The sequence below is a fragment of the Mauremys reevesii genome, linkage group 9 (assembly GCF_016161935.1).
Source record: "Mauremys reevesii isolate NIE-2019 linkage group 9, ASM1616193v1, whole genome shotgun sequence".
NCBI classification, from domain to species: Eukaryota; Metazoa; Chordata; order Testudines; family Geoemydidae; genus Mauremys; species Mauremys reevesii.
The window spans coordinates 7,135,582-7,161,944 of NC_052631.1; the positions used below are offsets into that span (position 1 = coordinate 7,135,582).

Sequence of the window (26,363 nt, forward strand, 5' to 3'; positions counted from 1 at the left end):
TGAGCGCAGACCAGCGTCGGGCAGGTAAAACCCAGCCCAGCCCCAGCCAGGCAGTTACCCCCTGGCGAGGCCAGCCAGAGGAGGTGCCAGGAGGGTATATGAGTAGACTACAGCAGCACAGCTGTACCTTGTACCTTAAACACTCTCTCCCTCTCTGTCCCCCTCCACTCCTCCTAATGCAGATCCACAGGTCCCAGTTTAAACTGATACTTCATGACTAGCTGTTCACACCTGCCTAGTTCCAACTGCCCTTCCAACCTGTCCCCATTCCCCCACCCACCCCACCACCCCCCCCCACCCCACCCACCACAGCCCCACCAGCCCTGTCTGTCTGTCCCCCTGTTCTGGTCTGTAGTGTGGGTGAGTTGCACAGTTCAGCAGGCAGCAGCAGCAGCAGGCGCAAGCAGGCAGCAGTGGCAGGCAGGGTGGAGGGGGGGGGTGGGGTGGGGGCCAGGTGTGGGGTGGGGTGACGGGTGGGGTTTGGGCCCTAGCTTCCCCAGCAGGAGAGGGAGTTTACTCAAGAATGGTGCATCAAGCAGTACTGACTGAACTCCATGAAGGGTGCAAGGTGCACTGTGTGCAGCTTCTCGGACATCCAGCCACTGCCCACTTGGAATTGTTACAGGCCATCCGGAACCTTTGATCTCATTGCCCCAAACCATCCAGTTGCAAATTCACAGCCTTTGTCTTGCCAGGGTACAATAAAATTGCTGATTTCCACTGCTCTCTTCCTAGCCCCTCCACCCCCATGGCTTCCTTGAAGTTAAGTAAGCCCTGGACTACACCGGTGGGGGGGTGGGGGAATTAATGGTAAATTCTCAGAATGGAGAGGGGTAACTAGTGGTGTTCCCCAAGGGTCAGTCCTAGGACCAATCCTATTCAATTTATTCATAAATGATCTGGAGAAAGGGGTAAACAGTGAGGTGGCAAAGTTTGCAGATGATACTAAACTACTCAAGATAGTTAAGACCAAAGCAGATTGTGAAGAACTTCAAAAAGATCTCACAAAACTAAGTGATTGGGCAACAAAATGGCAAATGAAATTTAATGTGGATAAATGTAAAGTAATGCACATTGGAAAAAATAACCCCAACTATACATACAACATGATGGGGGCTAATTTAGCTACAACGAGTCAGGAAAAAGATCTTGGAGTTATCGTGGATAGTTCTCTGAAGATGTCCACGCAGTGTGCAGAGGCGGTCAAAAAAGCAAACAGGATGTTAGGAATCATTAAAAAGGGGATAGAGAATAAGACTGAGAATATATTATTGCCCTTATATAAATCCATGGTACGCCCACATCTCGAATACTGTGTACAGATGTGGTCTCCTCACCTCAAAAAAGATATTCTAGCACTAGAAAAGGTTCAGAAAAGAGCAACTAAAATGATTAGGGGTTTAGAGAGGGTCCCATATGAGGAAAGACTAAAGAGGCTAGGACTCTTCAGTTTGGAAAAGAGAAGACTAAGGGGGGACATGATAGAGGTATATAAAATCATGAGTGATGTTGAGAAAGTGGATAAGGAAAAGTTATTTACTTATTCCCATAATACAAGAACTAGGGGTCACCAAATGAAATTAATAGGCAGCAGGTTTAAAACAAATAAAAGGAAGTTCTTCTTCACGCAGCGCACAGTCAACTTGTGGAACTCCTTACCTGAGGAGGTTGTGAAGGCTAGGACTATAACAATGTTTAAAAGGGGACTGGATAAATTCATGGTGGCTAAGTCCATAAATGGCTATTAGCCAGGATGGGTAAGAATGGTGTCCCTAGCCTCTGTTCGTCAGAGGATGGAGATGGATGGCAGGAGAGAGATCACTTGATCATTGCCTGTTAGGTTCACTCCCTCAGGAGCACCTGGCATTGGCCACTGTCGGTAGACAGATACTGGGCTAGATGGACCTTTGGTCTGACCCGGTACGGCCTTTCTTATGTTCTTATGTTCTTATGATCTAAGATACGCAACTTCAGCTACAAGAATAGCGTAGCTGAAGTTGACGTATCTTAAATCGATTTAAAATCACTTCGCATCCTCGCGGCACGGGATCGACAGCCGCCACTCCCCCGTCGACTTTGCTTCTGCCTCTTGCCGAGCTGGAGTTCAGCGGTCGACAGGAGAGTGACTGGGGATCGATTTATCATGTCTACACTACACAGGATAAAAATCGATCCCCGATAGATAGATCGCTACCCAGCGAATAGTGTAGACGTACCCTAAGGGACACAGTTTTGCCAGGGTGCTTGCAGCACAGATAGTAATGTAGCTACCCTCTCCTCCCAATCACAATGATAAGTGTCCATCACCGGCTCTAGCCTCCAGCTTCCAGAACCTCCTGGATTAAGAGAACAGGCCCTGTTTAATTTTCACAATCTGGTCACCCTCTGTGCTATGGCTATGATGGGAACTTGTCACCTTTGATGTACGTGTGTGTTTTTGTGGAGGGGGTAGCTACACTTCTTTCTGGTCACTTATCCCCTGCAGCAATGTTGCAGTGTCAAGTGGAAATAGGGTGACCAGATGTCCCAATCTTATGAGGACGGTCCTGATTTTGGGGTCTTTTTCTTATATGGGCTCCTATTACACCCCACCCTGTCCTGATTTTTCACATTTGCTGTCTGGTCACCCTAAGTGGAGAGGGGATAGACCATCAGCCTCTGTTAGCACTAATAGCACCTTATGCATAACAAATACCTCCAAGCCCCAAGTCTGAAGCCTTCATATCCCCCATAACTTGCTTTCTGATTACAAGGGAACATGGATGCTACTGTAACAGGATGGGAAAGGGTCAGGAACCACTTTGAACCAAGAAGTAACAAGCTTCTCACACATTATACACTCACTTGTTTCTGTCTCTATGAAACTTTTTTTGCAGGCTGGGGGTGGGAGGAGAGAAGCAGGTGAAAGAGGGAGGTTTGCTGGATCTAAATGTAAGTAAATCCCTCAAAGGCTGAGGCCCACCTCTCTAGGGATGGGGTACAGGAAACCTGGCTCTGACCCATGCTGACTCCAAATGCCACTCCCCGTTTTGTTGAGGGCACGTCTATTTAGCAAAGGGCAGCAGGGTTGGTGAAAGCGTGGGGGTAGTGACAGCAGCTTGGAGAAACCACAGGCCTGTGCTGGGCCCAGCTGCAGCTTCTGACTGAGTTCTCCCTGGATCTCCATATTTTTCTTTCTGCTTAGGAAGCAAAGGCAGGAGGGCCGGGTGCTAGCTTGCTGGTGTGAACTGAACTTGGCAATTGCATTGAGGCTGAGGGTGGGACAGAACAGCAGATATTTCAAGAACTGTCCAAACTACGCATTTGGGTGAAAGGCTCCAATCCACTCTTCATTAACGAATCTGTGACTTGTGGTCTCAGCAGATCATTAAATACAAACAAACACGTAGCGAACAACTAGAAACGAACAACGCCTTCTGTGCTGCTCATCGGCATGCCAACACCCAGAAAGCTTTTCTGCTTTTGTGGTTTCCCTGTGGTAGTGATGGCTGAGCTGTGAGCACCAGTTTCTTCGCTAGTCTACTCAGGCCTAGATCCTGCAAATCTGTATGTGACACAATCGGAAACACAAGAGTTGGTGTGGGTAGAGAACGGGTGTTTGAGGAGACATGGGCATAAACAAGATCTAGTCTAGGCTAATAGGGTGGTTAAGTAAGCTCTACACTCCCTTCTCAGGCCTCACTCTTACTACAGGGCAGAATCTCATTAATGCCAGACTGGAGTCCCCTATAGTCCCTGTCCGGCTCAGCACTTGTAGCACTCCATACTGGGCAATGTGGAAATAATCCACTGGACTCTTAAAGAAACTGATCTGTCCTAAAGGGAAAGTCAGCTCCAGATTGTGAGAGCTATTCAGCAGTGGGGCTCCGCCAACGTCCACAACAGGCCTGCTGCTCAGCAGCGATTTATGTGCCTCAAAGAAACGGCTTCACGCAACAAGAGTTTACAAAACCCAAAATAGTTTTATTCACTTTTTCGGATTTTTGCCTCGACGAGACATTCTGCAAACATGCTAAGGCTACAAAATGTCCAAGTTGACAAAGACATGCAATGCTGATCATTCAATAAGTCACGGCTATAACTGGAGTGACCGTGCCCACTTGGGCCCCACGGAACAGGGATGGTGTACAGTAATCATGGTAACGTACCACACAGGACTCAGCAACCTGAGGTAGGTCTCTTTACAGTAAGAAAATAACTTCCTTCCAGTGTCACACCCTGATCAGCAGGAACCTGTTCAAAATTGCAGAAGACTTCAGGGTGTTGTTAAGGTAATAAGTATGCAAGACCAAAACAGGAAATGCTGATGTATTTTAAGCTTAGTGTAAGTGAACAGCACAAAGGGCGAGTGTTATGTATGTCAATAAGAACCACCCTCAACCTGTAAAGAGCATTAGCAGCCTCAAGATAAAGGATTCAGCTGGAGCAGCTCAGGAAAGAAGAGACTTTTCTGCCAGCAACCCAGGGTTTGGATTTGAACTCAGAGAGCGATTGTTTTACTGCAGGTTGTTCTATGAACATTTAGATTCCGGTCATGAGTTAGATCAGCGAAGCAGGAGTTGGTTATTTTAATAGAAACAAAACCCAAACTCCATTGATATATTAGGGAATGGTGCTGCATTCCCATTATTGCCCCCGGACACTGCACAAGAAAGAGCTGCTGCATTCCCATCACTGCACCAGGACACGGAGTGATCGTGGAACTTTCCTGTGACCCAGAAGTGGTCTTCGCCCTGAACCACTCAGGAGATCATAAAAAAAAAAAGCTACCCTGGGAAAGCATCATGGGAAGCAGCAGCAGCAGCCACCATGAACAATAGTGAGGCTCCAAACAGCTTTGACAATAGTTACAATGCAATAGAGTTACACCACAGAGCCCTTCCCCCCTGTGCAGGACGACAACGATGGGACATTGAAGGACACTACTGCAAAGCTTCACTTCCATTCAGACACGCAGAAAATCCGGCACTATGAAAAGACCAGCTGTAAGAGACTAAATGGTGTCTGATACAGTCTGATAAAGCCAGCTCTCTAGTACCATAAACTGTACAAAAATTATAGAAAAGAATATGCACTGTTATTAATACAGTGCTCATTTTAATATAAAATAAACAGCTTACATTTCCACTGTAAATATAGGCTATGTACAGAATTATGTATAGATATAGCTACATGTATAAAGCTTCATTATAGGCCTCTGATACATTTATAACTATGGCTCCCTGAGCCATTTGTAGAGTGCATTTAGTAACAAAAAATTTAGTAATATGAATATGGAATAAATACAATAAAAACAGGAAGAATTCTTACAGGTTTTAAAAAGTCTCCGTGTTTGACACATTGTGCTAAAAATTAAAAAGATGAAAAGGCAATAATCTGCTTTGAGAATGAGGCGCAAGAGGAGGAGCTGGCCTGCCACAGGCAGGGAGTGGAACCCTCCAAATTAAAGTGACTTTATCCTGAATTTTAGCCCTTGACAGCAACCTTGTTGTCTGCAGCAGCAAACATGGCATAGAAGCGCGAGTTCTCATTGGACAGAAGGGCAGACGGAGTGTCGAATTCCACTACCTAAAACAAACAAGGTGGGGAGTTTTCATTAATGAAATTCAGCATCAAACAGGCTGTCAGAACAGAGGGTATGCTAACATCACAGTGATGAACCAGGGGACTCAAGGCAAGGGACTGTGCCCAGGGCAGCTATATTCCAGGTCCCAATCTGACTCCCTGCCCACAGCATCTCCTGAGGCCACACGGACAGGCAGCATAATGCCAAGTTTGGGGCACCCCTTATTTGGCTCAGCATCTTTTCTCAAATCATTCCACGGATGCCCACATTGCCAGAAAGACTGCAACAGCTGACAGCCTCCTGCTTCATGACCCAGGTCTCCTTTTGCAGATCTGGCTTTAGCCTACTAATGGCATCTGCTTTACGACTTTACATTGTGTTCTATTCGCTTCCCCCTTTCAGCAGTTTCCATTATTATTTTTTCCCAAGCACCCAGCCCCACAGGAAGAAAGAGTCCCTGCCCAAAGAGCATTGTTCTGACATAAATGAGTGGCACAGGACAAAGAGGGAAGAATGAAGCGCACTCAGCAATGGATGAAGGCAACAATAAGAGCACGATTACTCAGAGGGCACAGATGCCTCTTGGTGCCTTCACCAAATTAGCCTTAAAAGCCTCAACGTGGCTCCTGCGCTGCGTGCCAGCTAGAGTTTTACTAAGAAGTAGTGTTCCCAGCTCCCTACCGGCCCAGAGTGCAACAGCAAACTCTGACCCCCAGCAGCAGGACAGTGATAGGTGGCATGGTAACGGTCTATACAGATTTGAAGGGTGTAAACATCAAGAAGGGATAGGAATTACTTAGGCAGGGGTGTACCTTGGAGGAATGGGAGGAATTAAGAAAATGTAGGCTAAACTTCAGGGAAAAAAAAGTTTCCTAAGAGGAGACTAGTCCACTGTGGATCAGTCTCTTGGGAGCCAGGGGTGCAGATGTCCTGTCTCTTGGAACATTTCAAATGAGACCGACAACACACTAGGAATGTACAATAGTGAGCAACTCTGCACTGGCTCACAGACAGACAGACTTGGTGGCACCCAACTGGTCCTTCCTTCTCTGACTTCTAGGACCTCACCGTATTCTTCACATTTGGAGTTTACTGTATAGAGCCCCCGTATGAAAATCTGAAACGTCTCTCTCACGGCCAGTTATTACTGTAGGGCTGCAGGACAGCACTAGGGCAAATGGCACTGAACCCTAAGGAGATGCAGGTGGCTCTTATACCTGTTGGAATTCATCCCCCTGTGAAGTTTCCAAGTGATGAGATTGCTCCTACACACCTGCTTCTAGATGGGTTTGGTGTTTTTTGAGGAAAAGCGGGAGAAGGAAAATTAATCCCCTTTTATCTTGTCATGAGGAGCAATCCCGTATTCCACCACAGAGAACTACTGCCAAAGGGGTGAAAGAACATACAGCCACATGTGCCATGGCTTTCCACCCTGTGGAGGCACAAGCTTAGCCTGGCTATGTAACCTGCACCAGCAAGCAGGCTATACCTAGAGCCAAAGCAATCTACAATGCCAGCCACAAAGGCAAAGTGCTACTAATCACCTGTCCTTGTGTTAGCACCATGATCCGATCGGAGCCCAGCACAGTGTGCAGGCGGTGAGCAATTGTTAGCATAGTGCAGTCTGCAAACGCCTCCCGGACAGTCTCCTGAATCAGTACATCCGTCTCTGTGTCCATAGCAGCTGTTGCTTCATCTAGTATCAAAACCTGCAAATGGCACATAATGCGGGGTGTTACATTATAGCCAACCCACTTCCCCCCAGTACACAGGCACACAGTGTGGTCTGAAGACAAGCCTGCTGATTGCCATGACAACAAGGGTGAGTGATAATCCTAACAATGCCTCTTGCACTCGAGAAGGGCATCTTGTGCAACTGCCTTGGACACAATCACTCCCTGGGCTTTGTTTGCTGGGAATATTTTACGATCGCCTGTCCCACGGCCCTATAACAGGAGGGGTTGGGGCATAGGGCTCAGACATAAAACTGAACGAGATTGATATTCCTCATCTGAATCTCAGATTTGAACTTTAACCAGTGAACTATTCCTGATGGACCCAGCACCTCCAGCACTCTCAGGAGAAGGCTTCTGGGGAGAGGATGAGATGAATGGAGGCTAGGAAGTCTGCATCAATCAATCAGCTGTGTGGGACTAAATGCACTGTGCTGTGGGACTGCTCACCCCATTAATGCTGGTGCCTACCTTGTAGCAGTTCTCACTAGCTAGCCTGAGAAAGAAAGATTCCTTCCCTTTTCCCACCATCCAGCCCTGGCTTAGCTCAAGCCCATGCCCTCATTACCATAGATAGGTGACAATAGCTTGAACATGGCAACTCACATAGTATTTATTGTTCCCTTTAGTCTCTGCTTCGAAGTTTTCATACACAGTACTACAGTTCAGAGACACTATTCCCCTTCTGAGGATACCTCCCTCTCTCAAGGTTCCATGTTGCTACTCCCATCTGGAATTAGTCAATATTGCTCTTTAGTGGCCTAGAGGGGACATCCTCTTTCTCTTCAGATCCAGACAACCACACTACTGGAATGGCAGCTCATCAAATCTCATTGGCTAAGCTGGGTGGGCATCTTTGGTATTTCATGTGATACAAGAGAAACCCAGGGTATTGCAGAGAGAGGTGTGGGGATCTTAGCAGAGACCACAGGTCCTTCCAAGCTTGCACTGAATCTGATGGCCTGAGTGGTGGGGTGAAGGTGGGAAGGGGGTGGGGGCACTGTGCTGATGGAGGTGCCATTTTTTGAGGAGATATAAAAACTGAGGATGTGAAAACTCAACAAGAGCCACTTTTTAAAAAGAAAAAGCCAGTTTAGCCCTGAGTCCTGGTCAAGTTCCACTTGGGTCCATCTGTTCTGAGCTACCTCAAATCCTTTCTTCACTGAAACTATTATTCAGTTTCCCCTCCTAAAGGAACAAAAACCTTGATAATTTTGGCAGCACAGGTCCCATGTTCCACTTCTAGAGGTTACATTTAAGTGGAAGGGGAAGTGATCCTTACACCACAAGCAAAATACTTCGATACCCTCAGGATGAATGGAGCAATGTAGAAGTACCAGCTCTGCAACAATCTTGGCGAGCTCTAGCAAAGGGAGGGAGACGGGACCTAGTGCTCTCATGCACAGGGCTAAGCCACAAGGACAGCCTAAGACTCTAGCTGGTAACAAGTAACAAATCTCTGGATACAGTACTTGGGAGACCCATGGATCGTAGGGTGTCCTGAAGAACTGACATCTGCCTAAGGAATGCCTTCCCCACTCTCCTGACCCCACATATTCTGTGGGTCACATTAATTGTTGGTGTCACTCCTTTGACATCAGTGGAATTATAACAGGGATGAATTTGGCCCAGAGAGCAGTCTTTTCATGCAGTGACTGTGACCTCCCCAGCTCTTTCCCCTCCCGCAGCCACTCACCTTACAGCGACGCAGCAAGGCTCTGGCTATGCACAGTAACTGTCTCTCCCCCACAGAGAAGTTTTCCCCATTTTCCATCACTTCCGATTCCAGTTTCATTTGCAGCTGAGCAATCTGGAAGGAAAGAAGAGGGGAGATTGAAGCCCCTGTACTGAGATGTTGCACCACCACCAAGTGAACAAGACAAGTGGCACTGCTGCTTCTCTGCAAATTCAATCCCATCACAGGACTAAGAAAAGTTCCATCCATCCTGTGCCCCTCACCATGCTGTCCAAGTGCTTCCCACCCCCTCCATCTTCCAGAAGAAATAGCTCATACTAAAGAACACACAGAACTAGAACCCGTTTAAACTAAGCCGGTCTAATAGCTTGAACATCTGGTCAGTCTGGCTGAAATGCCTCATGTGTTTGATAATACTACTGAGAGTTTACACTAGAATTCTGGACATGTAGGGCTAGACTAGAAGAGAGGTAACCTTGCAGTGACATTAGCTTAAAATAGGTGAACAAGTCTCATTCATAAAAGCCTACAGCGTATTCAGAAGTCACATCAGTATGAATACCCTGTCTCCTGACATCCTCCCCAATCCAGAGCGAACTGTGCTGTGCAAGCTCCTACATGCTACAACCACGTAGGCATCCTACTGCCTTGCAATCGATCCACTGAGGGAAAAGGAAAGAGATGAAGTGGCAATGAGACTTGCAGCAGATGGCCAGCACACAGGGCAGATTCAGAGTTCACTATGTGCACCCACACTCTCACCTCATGACCAGAAACGTGACACAAGCCTTTCCCATAAGCAGAAGAGACTGCAAGGACAGACTGAACTTTACCTGCAAGTCTTTAAAGCAGCAGTGGCTACTAGTGGGATACGCAGGTAAAATCTTTGTCACTCTCTCTCTAACATAACCAGACCCTTTCTCCTCTCCTCCCCCTCCCACCGTGCATCATACTTACACACTCCTTCATGTGAGTCCTTTCCAAAGCATCCCAGATTTGCTCCTCACTGTACTGGTTGAAAGGATCCAAGTTTGATCTAGAGGAGGAGGGAGAAAATATAACAGGAATCTTTCACCAGTTCAACACTGTGGAGTTCTAACCCCTCAGCATGGACAGCTCGTATTCACCCAATGCATCAACAGAAGTCACACCACAGAAGTCAGACACTCCTGGCACACAAGGGTTAAAATGGCCAAAAAACAAAAAGGTGGAAAAAACCCACGAAGCAGCAAGAATCTAATGGAGATTTAAAGTGGGAGGCTACATGTAAGATGACACAAAGCAATGATCATGCCCAACTCAGAGCCTCTACCAATACCCAGCCTGAACTCAGGTTTCACTTGCTTGTGTGTCACAAGCTTGTTACAGTTTTAAAAGCCTGTTAGAACGGTTATGCTAAAATGAAAGGTTAGAAGCGGTCTAACTAGACCACCACTCCTAGGCTCTTGCACTACACACTCCGAAGGCAGGAGCAGGCCAGTGCCAGAAGGCCCAGCTTCTGCTCCCAAACCACCATATCACATCAGGTAACACACAGAACAGCAAATGGCAATTCAGTGGCACCCAGATTTCTGAAGCTGCTGCTGTTGTTTCCTAGGATCAGGATTCTAGTCAGTTTCCCTTTGCTGCTAACCACACATGATGCAAAATATAATGAGAAAATGAGCACAGGAGAAGGGATGTGTATGCCACAGAAGAATCAGTCAAGATGAACTGCTGAATGCTACACTACTGAGTCACTCTAGTTAGTGCCCTGGGGGGAGACCCACTTCCTGGGACTTAACATTAGACTGAACAATACAACACAGAAATAATCTTTCAAGGTTCATGTCAATCTAATGGCCTTTGTCTATCTCCATTGTCTATGGTCTTACTAACCTCACAGTTCCACTGAATAACACAGGCTCCTGAGGGATTATTGAGAGTTTGCTGCGGAGATCTGCTAAACCAATGTCATTGATTTTCACTCCATCGATTTTAATACAGCCTCCAGACAGTTCAACGAGACGAAAGAGTGCCATCCCAAGTGAGGACTTCCCTGCATGGATGGATAGAAAAAAAAGTCAGCCAGCCAGTGGTTTTGGGGAGCAGCAGCTCAGTATAGCTTGTATTGTAGAGACACAGAGACAGTTTAAAAGAATAGACGTGTTTCAAAATATTGATACAAAGGGGCCTCCAAACAGTTCTGGGTGGGTCTAATCCAGGCTGGGCTTCATCATCTTTAAAATCCTAAGCAACACTGATTCCTCATTTAGAAACAAGAATACTGTAACGTAGCTATTCACTTGATATCATGCTACTCAACTGTGGTTTTAAACAAACAGCATCTTTCACATTACAGGCCTCTTAAGAAGATTTAGGGCCAAATTTGGCTGCCACATCCATGCAAACAACTCCCAGCAAAATCACACCAAGCATATTTTAGGGGAAGAATTTGGCCATTAAGAGAAAGAGTTGGGATAGCCATATGTTGGCTGAGTAGACAAACACTGTAGCTACTCGATGCTGGGCACCAGCCATAGAGGACAGAAGAGGTGTTACTTAGTACTGTGTTGGCCAGAGTGCAGCTGGGTTTTCCCTCTTCAAGAGGGATTATCTTTTATTAGAGTCTTCATCCGTGTGGATCCCACTCAGGCATGCAAGTGCCTTATGAGCATGTTTGTGTATACACACACACACACACACACACACCCTACCTCTACCTTGAGTGGGATCTGCATGAACAATTCTGAAGAACCAGTTACATAAGGTAAGTAAACCGTACTTGTCCAGTTCCCATTCAGATGCCTTCAGCTCAGATCCTGAAGGAAGCATCTTCACAGTGGTGCAGAGGCTTTCACATGAATCAGAGCTAACCAGTTATAGCCTCAAGTCTGCCAACAAAGTTATTTAACTCCACCCAAAGCTCCTCCTCACCTGACCCCGTCCGCCCCACGATGCCAATCTTTTCCTTGGGTTTGATGGTAAAAGACACTTTCTTAAGCACCAGCGGGAGGTTCTCTCGGTACCGCATCTCTGCGTTTTCAAAGACAACTTCACCTTCTTGGGGCCAGTCCAGGGGGGGAGCTTTATTCTTAATTCGAGCTGGAGCCTCCAGAGAAAGGGTCTTTAAAAACAAAAACAAGACCGAAAAGTCTAGTTTCCAGTCAGCAAAACGCACCAACATGCCAAATGGTTTACTGCAGTTCTCAACAGGAGTTGGTTTCTTTGTATGGTAGATGTCCCCCTTTCTTTTCGCACTGCTAAGCTGGGGAGGGAAGCTGTGCCCCCAAAATTGATCCCAGGTCCCTTGAATGGTGCTCTGCATTTCCCCACTACAGGGTCAGCCCCACATGCTGCTTTAAATGCCACCTTAATGAGCATTTAAGGAAGGCAATGTTGCCTAGTGGCAAAGGCACCAGATTCGGAGTCAGGAGACCCGAGTTCAGTTCCTGGTTAGAACGTAAGAACGGTCATACTGGGTCTGACCACAGATCCATCTAGCCCAGTAGCCTGTCTTCCGGGTGCTTCAGAGGGAATGAACAGAACAGGTAATCATCAGGTGACCCATCCCACCACCCATTCCCAACTTCTGGTTCTGCTACTGGTTTGCTGGGTTACCTTGGGCAAGTCACTTTCCCCCCCCTCCTCGTGTCTCAGTTTCCCCATCTGTAAAATGGGGCATTTTATTCTTAATTCAAGCTTTATTTTTGCAAAAAGTGCGGATGGAAAATGCTAAGTAAGAGCTAGATACTGTTTATAGACAGAAATCATGAAGTCCTTGGGAGCCTGCAGGGAGATTTTATGGCTGTGGACACAGCAACTATCTTCAAGTCACAATTTGACTGCAATGCTACACAGTGCCATAGAAATGCTAATTCACCCACATTTGCTGTGCCAGGGTCACATATTAGTTCTGCTCATGGGTCAAGTGTGACCTGCATTTACAAAGTGGATAAAATGTGAAATTCAACAAGTGGTGCCGCCCAAACTTCATATACCAACCCAGCCGGGTTGGCTCCTTCCCCTTTGCTTTTGTTGCTACACTTGGCAGAGCCCTTGCTAAGTAGTTAGACACATCACATTCCATAGAAAACAAAAATTGAGAATCAGATGCAATCCAGGTGATGGCACATTCCTCTTTGGTACATTTCAGAATGTGAGTAATTGCCACTTTCCTCAATTTCTGCCAAGACCATCTTCTAGCTAGAAAGCAGAGATTTGGCTAGTGGACACAGCAGATCTACCGATATTCAAAAGGGATGCTGCTCAATGACGGTAGTACTGTATTGGCTTGAACTAGGTGCTAGTAAAAGAAATCTGAATAGCCACACTGAAAAGATGCCAAGCCCGGGGCTTCATGGGGCACAGAAACTGCTGGCAGCTTATTTTCTAGCGCACAGACACCCATGCCATCCCCAAGACGGAGAACTGAGGCTCTTTGTTGGCTATGGCCAAAGATACAGAAAGCCATGGCTGGCACACAGCAAAAACTGTGATGGGAAAGGACGACAAAAGTCAAACGTGCTTTATATTACAATCAAAACGGTTTTAAACAAAGTTCATGATACAATGACCATTTAGACAGCCAACAGGGTAGGAAATCATGGAGTCGTCTTGCTCAATAGCAAACCATCCAGGGTGACACAGACAGTGACTTTACAAAACCCTATGAAAGGCCTGGGTTCTGTCCCTGAAGACATGGCCATGACAAACACACCACCACTCAGTGAGAGCTACACTGGGCCTTTCACAGGGTGGGAAGGTGCAGGAACGCCTGGGATGGTTCTCTCAGCTTCCACAGTTAGAAAACTTCACCTCGGAAGGCTGCACAAGATTGCTAGTTTCTTTGTGTAGCTACAAAATTAAACTAACGTTTCTTTCCCCTGTACATGCAGTCTCCGGAGTAGAATGAGATAAACTATCCCATATATGAGCTTCCAGAGAGATGCGCCTCTATGGTGATCGTCTGAGATTGCTGACCTACTCCCTCAAACGGCACAAGGAGAACCGCGCTCTGCGACTCCTGTGTCTGTGGACCTGGAAAAGAGGCTAGTCTGCAAACCCACATATCAGATCCACTGTACACGCTTCCCCGAGCCCCCTCTCTTCCCACAGTACCAACACTCAGAGCCCATTGTAGTGTAGAAAAAGGTGTGGAGCAGGATTTGCTGCTACTTTGAGCAACGGTAACTTGCTATACATTTAGCATGGCAAGCTGCACATCTGCACAAGGACAGCAAGTTGATTAGTGGCCGTCCTGACTCGTCCCGGTCCACCTCCCCCTCTTAGCTGTCTTAAGGTTCTCAGCTGCCAACTTCACTGCTGGAAAGGATTCCACAACTTTCAAAATATATTTTACAGCAGACAGCTGTGTGGAAAACAAGAGTGACTCAATGGGGACACAGTGACTTTAAACGCTGAGCAACTAGAGTCAAGTCTTAAAAGAGCCACTCAGGCCCTGAGGTGACTCCAACATGCCAGAGAGTGGGTATTATGCAGCTGCCCTAAAATACTGAAAGGATTTCCTACAGTGAGCCCTTCTCACCCCCACGTTTCCTTCCTTCTTGCTGCAGGACCCCTTGCAAACATTCAGAGTGTATTAGGCTTCACTGCAACTGGGCAGACGCCCTGTGAGTTTATGTACTAAGCAAATGAATTCTTAGGCCCCAGTCCGGAAAACACTACGCATGTATTCAGCTAAGTGCACCACTAGCCCTAGTGAAATCAATTTTAAACACATGCATGCTTGCAGGAGCAGGGCCTTATTTCCTATTCTAAAGCAGGTTCCAATGCAGATACAGGCCAGCTCTCTTTCCTCTCATGTCAAGAGCACGAACAGCAACAACGAATTGCACAAGAAAGAGAGTGAGAAGGTGAACTGATGCCTTACCTTGATGTAGTGATCAATCCTCTCCACTGAGGTGAAGCGAGCCTCTGTTTCTGTGGCCAGTCTGACTGTAAACTGGAACAACCCTGTTAACTGGGAGGGGGAAGAGACAGGAACTGAACCATTCATTTCACAGAATTCTACTGGATTTGTTTATTCTTAACATATCTAAGAGCTTTTCATAATCAATACCCCATGGAACTTGGATGCCTTGATGCAAAATAACCTTACTTGTGGTAGCTTAATAGTTAATTTTAGAAGGCTTACAATTCCCATCAGTAATTCTTTATTGTCCGTGGATCACCTGAAAAGTCAGCAAGGTGACTGAGCAAGGCACTTAAAATGTTAATACTATTCTCTGATCGGACCAACTTCTGTCGGTGAGAGAGAAGCTTTCAAGCCACTCAGAGCTCTGTGTAAGCTCAAAAGCTTGTGTCTCACACAGACAGAAGTTGGTCTAGTAAAAGATATTACACCTCACCTACCTTGTCTCTCTAATATCCTGGCACTAACATGGCTACAACACTGCATAATGTTAAGCTCTTCATTTTGTAGTTTCACCTTATTACAAGAAGGGGGCATAAAAAGCCCAACAATGGAACTAACCTGTATGTATTCTAAGCACTACTCGTACAAACTAAAGATCACAGTAACGCACCTCATCAAGCCATCAGATTGGCTAATGTGCGTGTTAATTCTCTAGAAATATCCAGGAAAGAAAAATGTGCAATATTCTACTGAGTGCCCAAAACAGCTTCCACTCGAACATTAAGAGAGAAATTCAGCTACCAATAGCAACACTCTCAAGCATGACTCCTCCCAGCCTGTCCCTAATCCCTAGAAAGGCCCTAATCCTTGATCACTATTGCTCCACTATCAACAGAAGCATCAGTCTCTCTGCCCTCTCCCACAACACTGCATTAAGCTAAAACTTTTCAGTAAGAGATTATCGTTACCCACACCAAGATGCACCCCGGTTAGAGATTCAGACAGATTCTAGAACACAGATGGGGACAGCACCTCACCTGCACAGCATAAGAGATGGCAAGCCCAGCATATGCAGGAGAAATCTGGCCATGCATTAAGACAATCATCAGGCCGGTGGTCGTGATGAGGGCGATGCTGATAACATCTAGTCGTATGGCCAGCCAGCGCATTGCACAGCTGAACAAGTAAAATGGTGCTTGATTGTCATCCAGCAGCTCTTGGTACCTGGAAGCAGGTAAGGGAGAGATTTGGAGAGGGGCAGTTGCACCTCTTTGAAGCTTTGTATTTAATGATGACACGTCTAATACTGCTGCACGAGACTAATATCACAACTCATCTGGATGGACTAATCCTGGTTCTTGCCTCTCATGCAGAGCTCTCTCCAAACCAGGCCTAGGGTTAGGGGATTGCAAATACATTTATCCTCTGGTCCCTAAATCACATGGGAGAACTGCTCCTCTTTGTGGTTGTCAAGCCAAGAACAAGCTAACATAAACGACAACAAACCACAAGGGATTCCTCAGCATCCACTAATGGTATAGCAACGCCTTTTCCCACAGAAACCGAGCAGCATCTTCCAGGAGAAACCCAATAGCAACAAGCTGCTGACCCCATAAACCCTACAGTGCCACAGAACACTGAGCGTGTAAGTACTACGTCAAGAGATATTGCAGCACGTTGATAGGATTTAATGAGACCAGCTGATTAAAACAGATATTAGCATCTGATCTCTAGTTCCAGCTCTGTGTAGCCAAGGAAATACAATGAACAGAAGATTCATAGACTCTAGGACTGGAAGGGACCTCGAGAGGTCATCGAGTCCAGTCCCCTGCCCTCACGGCAGGACCAAACACTGTCTAGACCATTTGGAAGGGCTCACAGGATCAGCCATGTCCTGTCCTATCCCATGCTAACGAACTCCAGGCTGAGTGCTGTACCGACCTGTGCAGGAATTCCTGCCTTCTGTTGTAGGCGTGGATTGTGGAGAGACCCTGTATACTAGACGTAATATGAGACAGAAATGGAGACTGCGTGATGTTGTCCTGGCGCTTCAGCTCACGAATAAAGACTCTGGAAGAGAGAAAGGAGCAGCTTTGAGGGATGCACACAACCATCCATGCTGAATGAACACCTTGCCCAATGAATTTAAGATAGAGAAGCTCTGGTCCCTTAAAGCGACTGGTGAACTTACCTAGACACAACATGCAGGATTGTGAAGAGGACGGTGAGGGGCCCCACTGCCACCAGAAACCATGGGAAGACCCCAGCAATCACCCCGGCACAGAAGAAAACCAGGATGACATTCTGAATGAACATTTCAGCTTGAAATGGCAAACGGACATCAACTGGAAAAGATGGTGAGAAAAAGAGGGAGGTCTTGGGAACAGGGAGCCAAACAACCTAAATAAAGCAATTTAGTCCAGCTTCTACAACGTCACACCAGTCCCAGGGATTCTGGTTTCCAAGACTTATTTAGGTATAAAGCTTTGCTCTTTAATGAGTGTTTTTGTCTTCAACAATGCCAGTGATCTTTGTGATTGCTCCTCTCTCTCCCACCCCACCAGTAAGGTCACTGCTACCGCACTGGCCATTAAGCTCTTTGCTCTTAACTTGCCATAAAAAAAAGGCATCAAGAAGGTCTGGATGGGAACAATAGGGTGGCAGGTCTGGTAGCAACCACGAGCATCAGGACTGGACTGGAGTCCCCAGGACCAACCTTACTGCATAGGGCATGGCTGAGCCTTCAAATCCTGCCAGCCTCCTTCCTTCCAGAACAATTTAAAAGCTTCTAATGCACAGAGAAGTGAATATTAGTTTTATTTTGGGGATGAACACATACCCAGGAAACCATGCAATAAAATCAATTTCATCCTAGTAATCCTGTGGGCTAGTTACCAGCAGTACCCCAGCACTGACTGGTGGGAGCCCATATGCATTGGATTTAGGTTTGAAATTGGTTTGCTATATTTCTTTTTGGACTGGTCTGATTTGGGGCTTTCCATTCTTAGGAGACAGCCTATAGCCCCAATTACTGATTTGTCTATTTCAAATATGTCACGTGCACCAAAGGCTTGTAATGTCTACAGAGACACTTTCGGGTTATCTTCATGTCTGCATCCAGCAACTGGCATGCACAAGTGAGTTAACTGGAAGGTCTGAATGCAGACTGTGCTGTGTTACGGCAGACAGAGAGGGACATACCTTCATCCATATCTCTGGAGAACCTGTTGAGAATCCGCCCAGTGGGTGTAGTGTCAAAGAACTTCATGGGGCTGCGAAGAATCCGTCGGAAGAGCTCATCATGGAGCCTGGAGGAGGCTCTAAGCGTTCCCTGGTAACACAGCAAAGGTTACTGGGGTTGCGTAGGGATGTCTGGCTATGCTGTCATTCACATCACGCCCACCGCCAAACAACTGAACTGGCTTACTGTGACCAAGGGGCCGAACCTCGCATCAGTCACGACCCAAAAGCAAATCTCTGCTCTTGCAGTCTTGAAGGCAGCTACATAGTCTGTGCTGCTATGCGGTGGAAGGAAGATAATGAGCCAAAAGAGGTTTTAACAGTGAAGACGGTAGTAGCCCCAGGTGATGGAAGGTTGCAGTCAACCCAACTCATGCTTGGGCTGGCCCAAATTCAGGAAGTCTTTCTTGGGAGCTGAAGGCAGCCTCCTCACAATACCACCAAGAGAAGGGAATCAGAATGCCAGAGGCCCCAGCCATGGAGAAAGAGAGGGGGGGAAAAAACCCACACTTGGCCTTGGTGCATACCTTGACAAAGGCAATCCCACGAACAGCTTTCAGAATCAACATGACTCCCATAGAGAGCGCATAGATGCCGGCATAGTAGCGCATGTGAGGGTTATCCTTCATACTGATGCTCACAGCAGTTTCGTTTCCCAACATCACAGTGGTGTTCTGGGTGAAAGCCAAGATCCCAGTTACATGGTTGTATAAAACAAGAACAAGCCAGAGGCTCACTGCGCCTGGGGCTATTTGCTAACTGTCTCCTATCTCTTGCTTCTTTTTTTTAATTTGAATGGAAAAAACCCTGGCCAATCTGGAGTGGCAGAGAAATCCAAATCCTCTCACACCCACCCCAAAAGGGAAGCTCCAGTAGAAGCCAAGATTCTTTTCACTGACTCAGTTACATTGCCACCGTCTGCCTATGTACCCACCTCAGCTACAAACCCATTCCAGCCATACCCATCAGGATCAGTGCTCCATTATGCAAGGCATTGTATGAACACAAGATGATCCACCCCTCTTGATTCAAGCTAATGTCCCTTTAATGATTACTGCAGCTGCACTCTGGACTGAGTATTTAATCTACGAATTCGGTCTATCCATATACCCAGATCTTTCTCTCTACTCTTAACTAATTCAGTTAACTATAGGTTTCTTGGGTGTTATTTCTAACCAAGTGCACCAGTATATGTTTAGGCACGTGGCATTTCAATTTGTAGCTCCATCCCCCCCATTTTATTACCTTCAGTAAATGAAGTGACTTGATATGTTATAGCCTTATCTCAGTCATTAATACAATACTAGAGCATACTGATTAAAATAAACACCACTCTTCAAACTTCCGTGAAATACACACACTAATTCCAACCCTCTTCTGCATTAGCTCTTTAGTCTCCTGAATTAATCTCTCTAGCTGTATTTGGGGTATTTAAGGTTTCAAGTGAAATTTTGTCTAGGTACTTTCTGAAAAATCCAGAGACCCTTAATTCAGATAGTCCAGTATCCTGTCTTCAACACTGAACAGCAAACAGATTCTTCCAAAAAAGGAGCAAGAATCCTACAGTAGGGAAATATGGAATAATCGATGCCCGACACCCACCCCTTGAAGGTCTCACCCTAATCCCTAGTAGTTAAGAGACTGTCAAACCCTGAAGCATGAGGTTTTTATTCCTTCCAAAACTCCTTGTCTGTATTAACTGTTATAATGCTGAATACTCGTTACACATATAAATCCCCAACCAGTCTGAATTTTACTTTACTTTAGACCCACATTTAATTTAGCAAACTAATCACACTGGGACAACAGTTGCTGTTTTCCAGCTCCCGGGTACTTCTGCAGTATCAAAGACTCCCTAAAAATAATTGTCACCTCGTTCACATATGGGACTTGATGCTTTACTGACCTTCATCTTTGCAAGATACTTGCTCAATAATTTCTGGCTCCTATTTTTAGTCATTACTACACAGGCACATGCATCAGGAGTGGGCTGTTAATACTCTCTTCAAATACAAAGTTATTGTCCCTCAGTAGCAAAGCATTCCTATCACTCTAAGGGGCAGCGCTGGGGGGGCTTGTGGGGGCCATAGACACCCCAAAATTTGCCTCAGCCACCCCTCCCCAGAGCTGGGCACGCAGCCCCCACCATGACAGTTGCCCCTTCTTTGGGAACCTGATCCATGGCGGGTGGGGCACTTGAGGAGCTCACCCGCTCCCATGCCCGAGGGGATCTCTGCTGAGCTGGAGTGAGGGACTGGGAGCCTATCTGTACTGGTGGCTCAGAAGTGGGAGCTGCGGCCGTTGCTATACTGAACAAGCACTCAGGCTCCTAAGTGCTCGGGCTAAAGAGATAGCATGCAACACACGCCCTCTCACGTACGCACACATGGCTGTCCCCCACCTCCATTTGGCAGTGCTTTATTTATTTTGTGCTTTTTTGTGTGTTAATTGCCAGTTCATTTAGTTAAGAGCCAAACTGCTTTTGTTACTGAACAAAGACTCTGGTTCATGGAGGTGCACAACAGTAACAGGAGGAGTGATCCCCTCCCCCAGAAAAACAGCTTTACCTATGTTTTGAATTTTCAGAGCGTATGTATCTGATTGGGTTTTGCTTTGACTGGAATGGAAATATGGGCAAGGGAAAAAAAGGTGTACGTTAGTTTTGGTTGGTTGTTTATTTTGATTTAAATAGTGGGGGGGTTGTTGTTGTTTCAGAGTCTTTTTGGTATGTGCAAATGGCTAATTTAAAATATAATGCAGTACATTGTCCAATTTAAAGTAATTAGCTATTAGTATTATTTAGCCAATAATTTTTTTCCCCAGAAGTCTGCATTTTTTTTATTGTTAATATTATTATTCATTTATTTATTGTCTGAGTTTTTTTCCTGTTTATTTCCGATCCTCTCATTTTTCTGTCCTCCATCGTCGTTAAGCACCTCACTGTTTTCTTTAACAACCCCAGCTAGTTGTGCTTCATTGCACCTTGTCATTTGAATACATCCTTTACCTTCCTTCAGTTGCTTATTAAAAAAGAAAAGTGCAGGGGTTTTTTTTTCTTGCAGCTCGTTTAGAACAACTGGTCATTTGTTCCCATTTGTTTGGGCATCCAGGCTGGAACTCCACTGAAGATTACCACTATGCCAGGGATGAATTTTAAATAATTCACACCAGCCACCTCTCCACCACCTCTTTAAAAGCCAGCCAAGTTTCACCAACGGGACGTTTTGCTAACACACACACTGGCCACGCTATTTCACTTAATAAGGTTCTTCTCTTGTCATAAATGGCCTTCAGATCTTTAAATTTAGCCATACTCAACCTAAGCCCCTCCACTGACAAAAATACTGCACCGTCCTAGGTTGTCATCCCGAGCTCCCAAACTATTCCTAATAGTCATTTTACGTAACAGTCATCTCCTCTGACAATATAAAAGTGTTGTCCCACTAGACGTCCAGGTCACAGTGGTAGCAAAGTGAGCTACAAAATTAGCTACTGCACTTGTTGCTTGAATACTCTAAAGCAGCCCTCCCTGCACTGCTCTGCTTCCTTTCTTACACTGACAGAGCCAAGGAAGAAGGGGCCAACATCAGATTGCATGAGCTGTTGCCTCTCCCCCCCCCGTAGATTTATGTCAGGCTCGGGGACTAGCTTCTTTCAGATGAGATCATCTCCCAGAGAGCCCTCCTAATGATCTTCCTTTATGAAGTACAGTTAGGTTTGTCCTAAACTACCCCAAGCAATCCTATGAAGACAATCCCGCCCGCCTATTAGAAAGTTAGACGTTCCAATTCCTCTTACCCCGCTGCCTTGCTTGATCCAGTAACTCAGCCACCAGTTGCTGAATGCCATGCTGCCCACATTCAGCACAAAGAGTGCCATGATGATCAGGAATGCAAAGGGGCCTCCAGCTGCCTGGATATAGGTGCCATAAACAGACCAGGGCACAGAGCCTTTGCCCTTCTCTTCCAGCTGCATCAGCTGGCCTAGGAAATACAATGGGGGTGAAAAAAGGGTGAGGGGAGAAGAGCTGCTTCATAAAAACATTTAAAACGTTGTTTACTTAACATATAAGGGGCTAGTATCACCATAACCCCATAGGAGAAACACTCACTGTACAGCAGTGGTCCCCAAACTTTGGTGCATGCCCTCCTAGGCGGGTGCAGAGGAACGTTTGGGGGGAGGTGCAGCGGGGACTGGGCCAGTCCCCATGCGGGGTGGGGAGGAAGCACCACCCAGTCCCGCTCTGCCCCCAGCTCCACCACAGCCCCCGGCTGTGGCTCCGCTCTAGCCCTGCCCCCCAGCCACAGCTCTGCTCCCGGCAATGGACTCAGCCTCAGCTCCCAGCCCCAGCTGCTGCTCCTGGCCCCAGCTTCCGGAGGGGTAAGGGGGCACAACAGAAACAGGTTGGGGACCATTGGTGTACAGAGTAGTTCTGAAAGCCCAGTTGTTACTTTGCACACACAACTCAAAGATTCAAGCAACAAAAGAAAGCCACAGAAGACATTTCAATGGCAGAGTCATGAACAGCCTGGAGAGTACGTGAGGGCTCAAACAACATGAGACTGGTGCCAAAATCAGCATCTTTTGATCCCCACCAGTTTATTGTTAACAAAAAAGACACTGATGGGGAAGATCAGACCTTTCCATTCTTTATACGCAGATGCTGCTTCCTCCCCAGAATTCAGCATGCCATTAGGTAAATACAAATACTCCTCTTTCCTGCTATTGCAAGAGAAGTATGGGAGCTAGGGAGGCTGATAGCTGAAGCCAGCAACATGCCATGTGCTGATTACATCTTACCGGGCCAACTTTTTAAACTGGAATAGTGCTGAACAGACCACCTCGTATTTCTAATGGATGGTCGCTGTTCGCCCAATGCTTGTACAATGTGCTAGCGGGAAGTTGTAAGGTGACCAAGATGTAAGGCAGCTTTCAGAACTTTTGAGCTTCAGAAGGTGAACATTTCAGGGTCACCAACGTATGCCATGATTAAAAAGTCAGAAATTTGATTCCACAGTTACCTTCCTCCTCCTTCACCACTTTCTCCTTCTTCACAGACCCTGCTTTGATGCTTTTATCCTGGGGCTTTTTTAATGAACTGCTTGTGCTCTTCTTTACATTAATCTGTAGAAAACAAGCTACACTGAAACATACTAAAGCAGTTGTTCCCAACCTATTTACCATTGTGGGCTGTATCTGCAGCTCTCTCTGTGTTATGTAGGGCGCAACCACACTACACACACACACTACACACTACACACGGCCCTGAGGATGTCACATGGGCTACAGCTGTGTCCTGATTGGGCCGCAAGCAGCCTGTGGGCTGGGGGTTGAGAATCACCGTACTAGAGTCATCCATTTTTTCAGACCGATATTGAGTTCAGAACCACAAATACTCACAATTATTTTTAGAAAGTGCATTCTAAGGAGGACAAGGGTTTCCAGTAGCTTAGCGTACATATCCAGACAGGACACTCACTGGAAGGAATGCTTGTCCATCACCTTTCTACATGATTTCATTTAGGACTGACTGCTAACCACAGACAGAATAAGTTCTCCCCTCCTATTGTCCTGTGCTGTTATCTGTTTGTACTGTGGTAATGTCCAAAGGCCCCCAATCAGGATGAGGGTCCCACTGTGCTAGGTGCTGCCCATGCACGTGAGAGGATGTGATCCCTGCTTCAAAGAGAGTTTACAGTCTAATCAAGACATCGCTCTCAGAAACCAATCCAAGCTCCCTTCAAGAAGGTACATAGGAGCTGATAGTATCTTCCAGATACAGCGTTGCTCCCAAGACAGCCTAAGCAGTGACTACAGAGCAAAGTGAGAGCCTTACATCCCCAGACACTGAATGCACCACCTCTGAGGAGCATACACAGAGTTACTGTTCTAAACCTGGGTCATTCTCCCAAATAAGGAAGTTACATTCTGTTCCCAGATTGTACATTTCAATTTTCAGGTTAACCCCACTGAAACCCTTATATGTCTTCAGGCCCATCTTCCCAGGCTTTATGCTAAAAAGAGGCCTCTCACACATGTCAAACCAGAGAAAATATCTATCTCCATTGAGCCCTTTCTTCCAATTCCATACGGACTACAAATCCACTGCCCATTCCATGCGCTAGTGCTTATGGAGAGGAAATGGAGGCCAGCCAAGTAAGCCAGTTGGAGAATCTCATATTAACCAGGATTGCTTTAATTTAAAAATGACAGCACCACAATCTTCACGGCACTAAGAAAAGGCCATGCCAGGTAACTGATTACATTCCTCTGCCTCTCCATCAGCACTGTCAAGCGGAAAATCCAATCAATCAAGCACCTCCTATCACTAAACCCATCTCCAGCCACATCACAATTCCATCTCACCAGAATGTCTTGGGTGGAGCATGTATTCAATCCATCAAGCGATAGGCCTCTTATCTCTTAATAAACACACCAGGTTATTTTCCTAATCTAATTCAATTACGATAAGGGCACTGATTTCTGTTAAACGTTCAGAACAAAATTCTGAAAACTCTTTCCAATAAAAAGCAAGAACACTGCTACCTCCCAGGCATGGCTGTTGAGGAAAATACTGTGGGGAGGAAGGTGAGAAAGTTAAATGGCTGAAACTGTTAACACTGTAGAGACAAGTATCAGAGGGGTAGCCGTGTTAGTCTGGATCTGTAAAAGCAGCAAAGAGTCCTGTGGCACCTTATAGACTAACAGACGTATTGGAGCATGAGCTTTCGTGGGTGAATGCCCACTTCGTCGGATGCAAGAGTGGAAATTTTCTTGCATCCAACGAAGTGGGCATTCACCCACGAAAGCTCATGCTGCAAAACGTCTGTTAGTCTATAAGGTGCCACAGGATTCTTTGCTGCTTTTACAGAACCAGACTAACACGGCTACCCCTTTGATACTGGACAAGTAATGTTACTTCTGTTGCGTCTCAGTCATCTCAATCTAGAAAAATGGATAAGAAACCAGGAAGAAATATATAACCCAAGAGCTAGATTGGAGCTGAGCTAGCTTGGGAAGATACCATCTAAAAATGAGATGCACATTAAAGAAGGGGATATGCATCCTCCTCAGAGCACCATAGCGTAAACTGATACCTTTCCTCCATATTTGATAAACTAGTTCAGGGGCAGGACTGCCTAAGAGGTCATCTCTGAAACAGGGACCATGACACTAATTATTACAAAGTGCCAATCCAATAGAAAACAGCCTGCAGGAGATTCAAACTGCCAAATCAACATACCAAGTCATTTTCCAGACTTCTTTCAAGTGACTAAGTCACTTGGTTCATCTGAAATCTAAGTACAGGTATCTGTCATAATATTTTAAAAAATGGAGTGGAGTACCTCAATGTGTGGTGCCTCTCCCAGCTGCAGGCTATTAAAAATCACCGCATAGTCACCATTTAAGTTCATCAGTCCCTCATGGCTTCCTCTTTCAGTGATACAGCCCTCTTTCATAACGATTACTTCATCACAGTCAACAAGGTACTGGAGACAATGAGAGTGAGAACATGGCTTCAATTATCTCAGATGGTCAGAAAAAACACACATGAATCTTCTCAGTAAATAGCCTTCGGGAAGTATAAGTCAGTACTCTTCCTCAGTGTGCACCTAATTATTTAAGAACCCTGCACTGATTAGAGCACTGTGATTACTTCTACAGTACATACAAAACGCAGCTTACATGACTGAACAGAGACTTTCTGCAGAATGCTGGGGAGATGCAGTCAGGTGGCTTTGAACACTACAAATTCTGATATACCAGTTATAATGAGTTTTCTGAGCAGAACAGGTGACAAGACCCCAGTCTCAGAGTACATTTATTTACAACACTAGGCTGGATTCACTGACATCAAATCCCATGAATTCTAAAATGATAAACAGGCTTTATGCACTTCAGTATTCAGGTTAGTAGAAAAACTGCTTTCGACTGGGTCATCCCTCTAGCAGACCCATCTTCAGCCAAGCATTCCCAGCTCCTATTAGCCACCTACCAGAGAGCCCTGGCATCGGCTATTTACATCACTGCCAATGCTCTGTATACACCACACAAAACGAATAAACGTAGGGTACGTCTTCACTGGCAACGCTAAAGCGCTGCTGCAGCAGCGATTTAACACAGCTTGTGCAGTCGCGGCATAAAAAAAAAACAACAACTTCCACAAGGGGAATAGCTCCCAGCGATTCACTGTCTACACTGGCACTTTACAGCCCTGAAACTTGCAGCGCTCGGGAGGGTGTTTTTTCACACCCCTGAGCAAGAAAGTTG

The 26,363-nt window shown here is 46.0% G+C and overlaps 1 protein-coding gene across 9 annotated transcripts in view; it reads right to left on the reverse strand.

The window, feature by feature from the left end:
* Positions 1-5,058: 5,058 nt before the first annotated feature.
* ABCC5 (ATP binding cassette subfamily C member 5) overlaps positions 5,059-26,363 on the reverse strand; it is a 79,243-nt gene continuing 57,938 nt past the window's right edge. For all 9 annotated transcript variants that reach the window (XM_039487246.1, XM_039487247.1, XM_039487249.1 and 6 more), the window contains 15 exons: positions 25,439-25,582; positions 23,114-23,216; positions 21,891-22,075; positions 18,620-18,766; positions 18,054-18,183; positions 17,044-17,197; positions 16,794-16,922; positions 15,890-16,076; positions 14,868-14,957; positions 11,912-12,101; positions 10,874-11,033; positions 9,953-10,031; positions 8,996-9,109; positions 7,111-7,275; positions 5,059-5,568 (listed from right to left, as the gene is read on the reverse strand). In XM_039487246.1, coding sequence (XP_039343180.1) covers positions 5,467-5,568; positions 7,111-7,275; positions 8,996-9,109; positions 9,953-10,031; positions 10,874-11,033; positions 11,912-12,101; positions 14,868-14,957; positions 15,890-16,076; positions 16,794-16,922; positions 17,044-17,197; positions 18,054-18,183; positions 18,620-18,766; positions 21,891-22,075; positions 23,114-23,216; positions 25,439-25,582 — 2,079 coding nt within the window. In that variant the 3' untranslated portion in view covers positions 5,059-5,466. The remainder of the gene's footprint in view (positions 5,569-7,110; positions 7,276-8,995; positions 9,110-9,952; positions 10,032-10,873; positions 11,034-11,911; positions 12,102-14,867; positions 14,958-15,889; positions 16,077-16,793; positions 16,923-17,043; positions 17,198-18,053; positions 18,184-18,619; positions 18,767-21,890; positions 22,076-23,113; positions 23,217-25,438; positions 25,583-26,363) is intronic.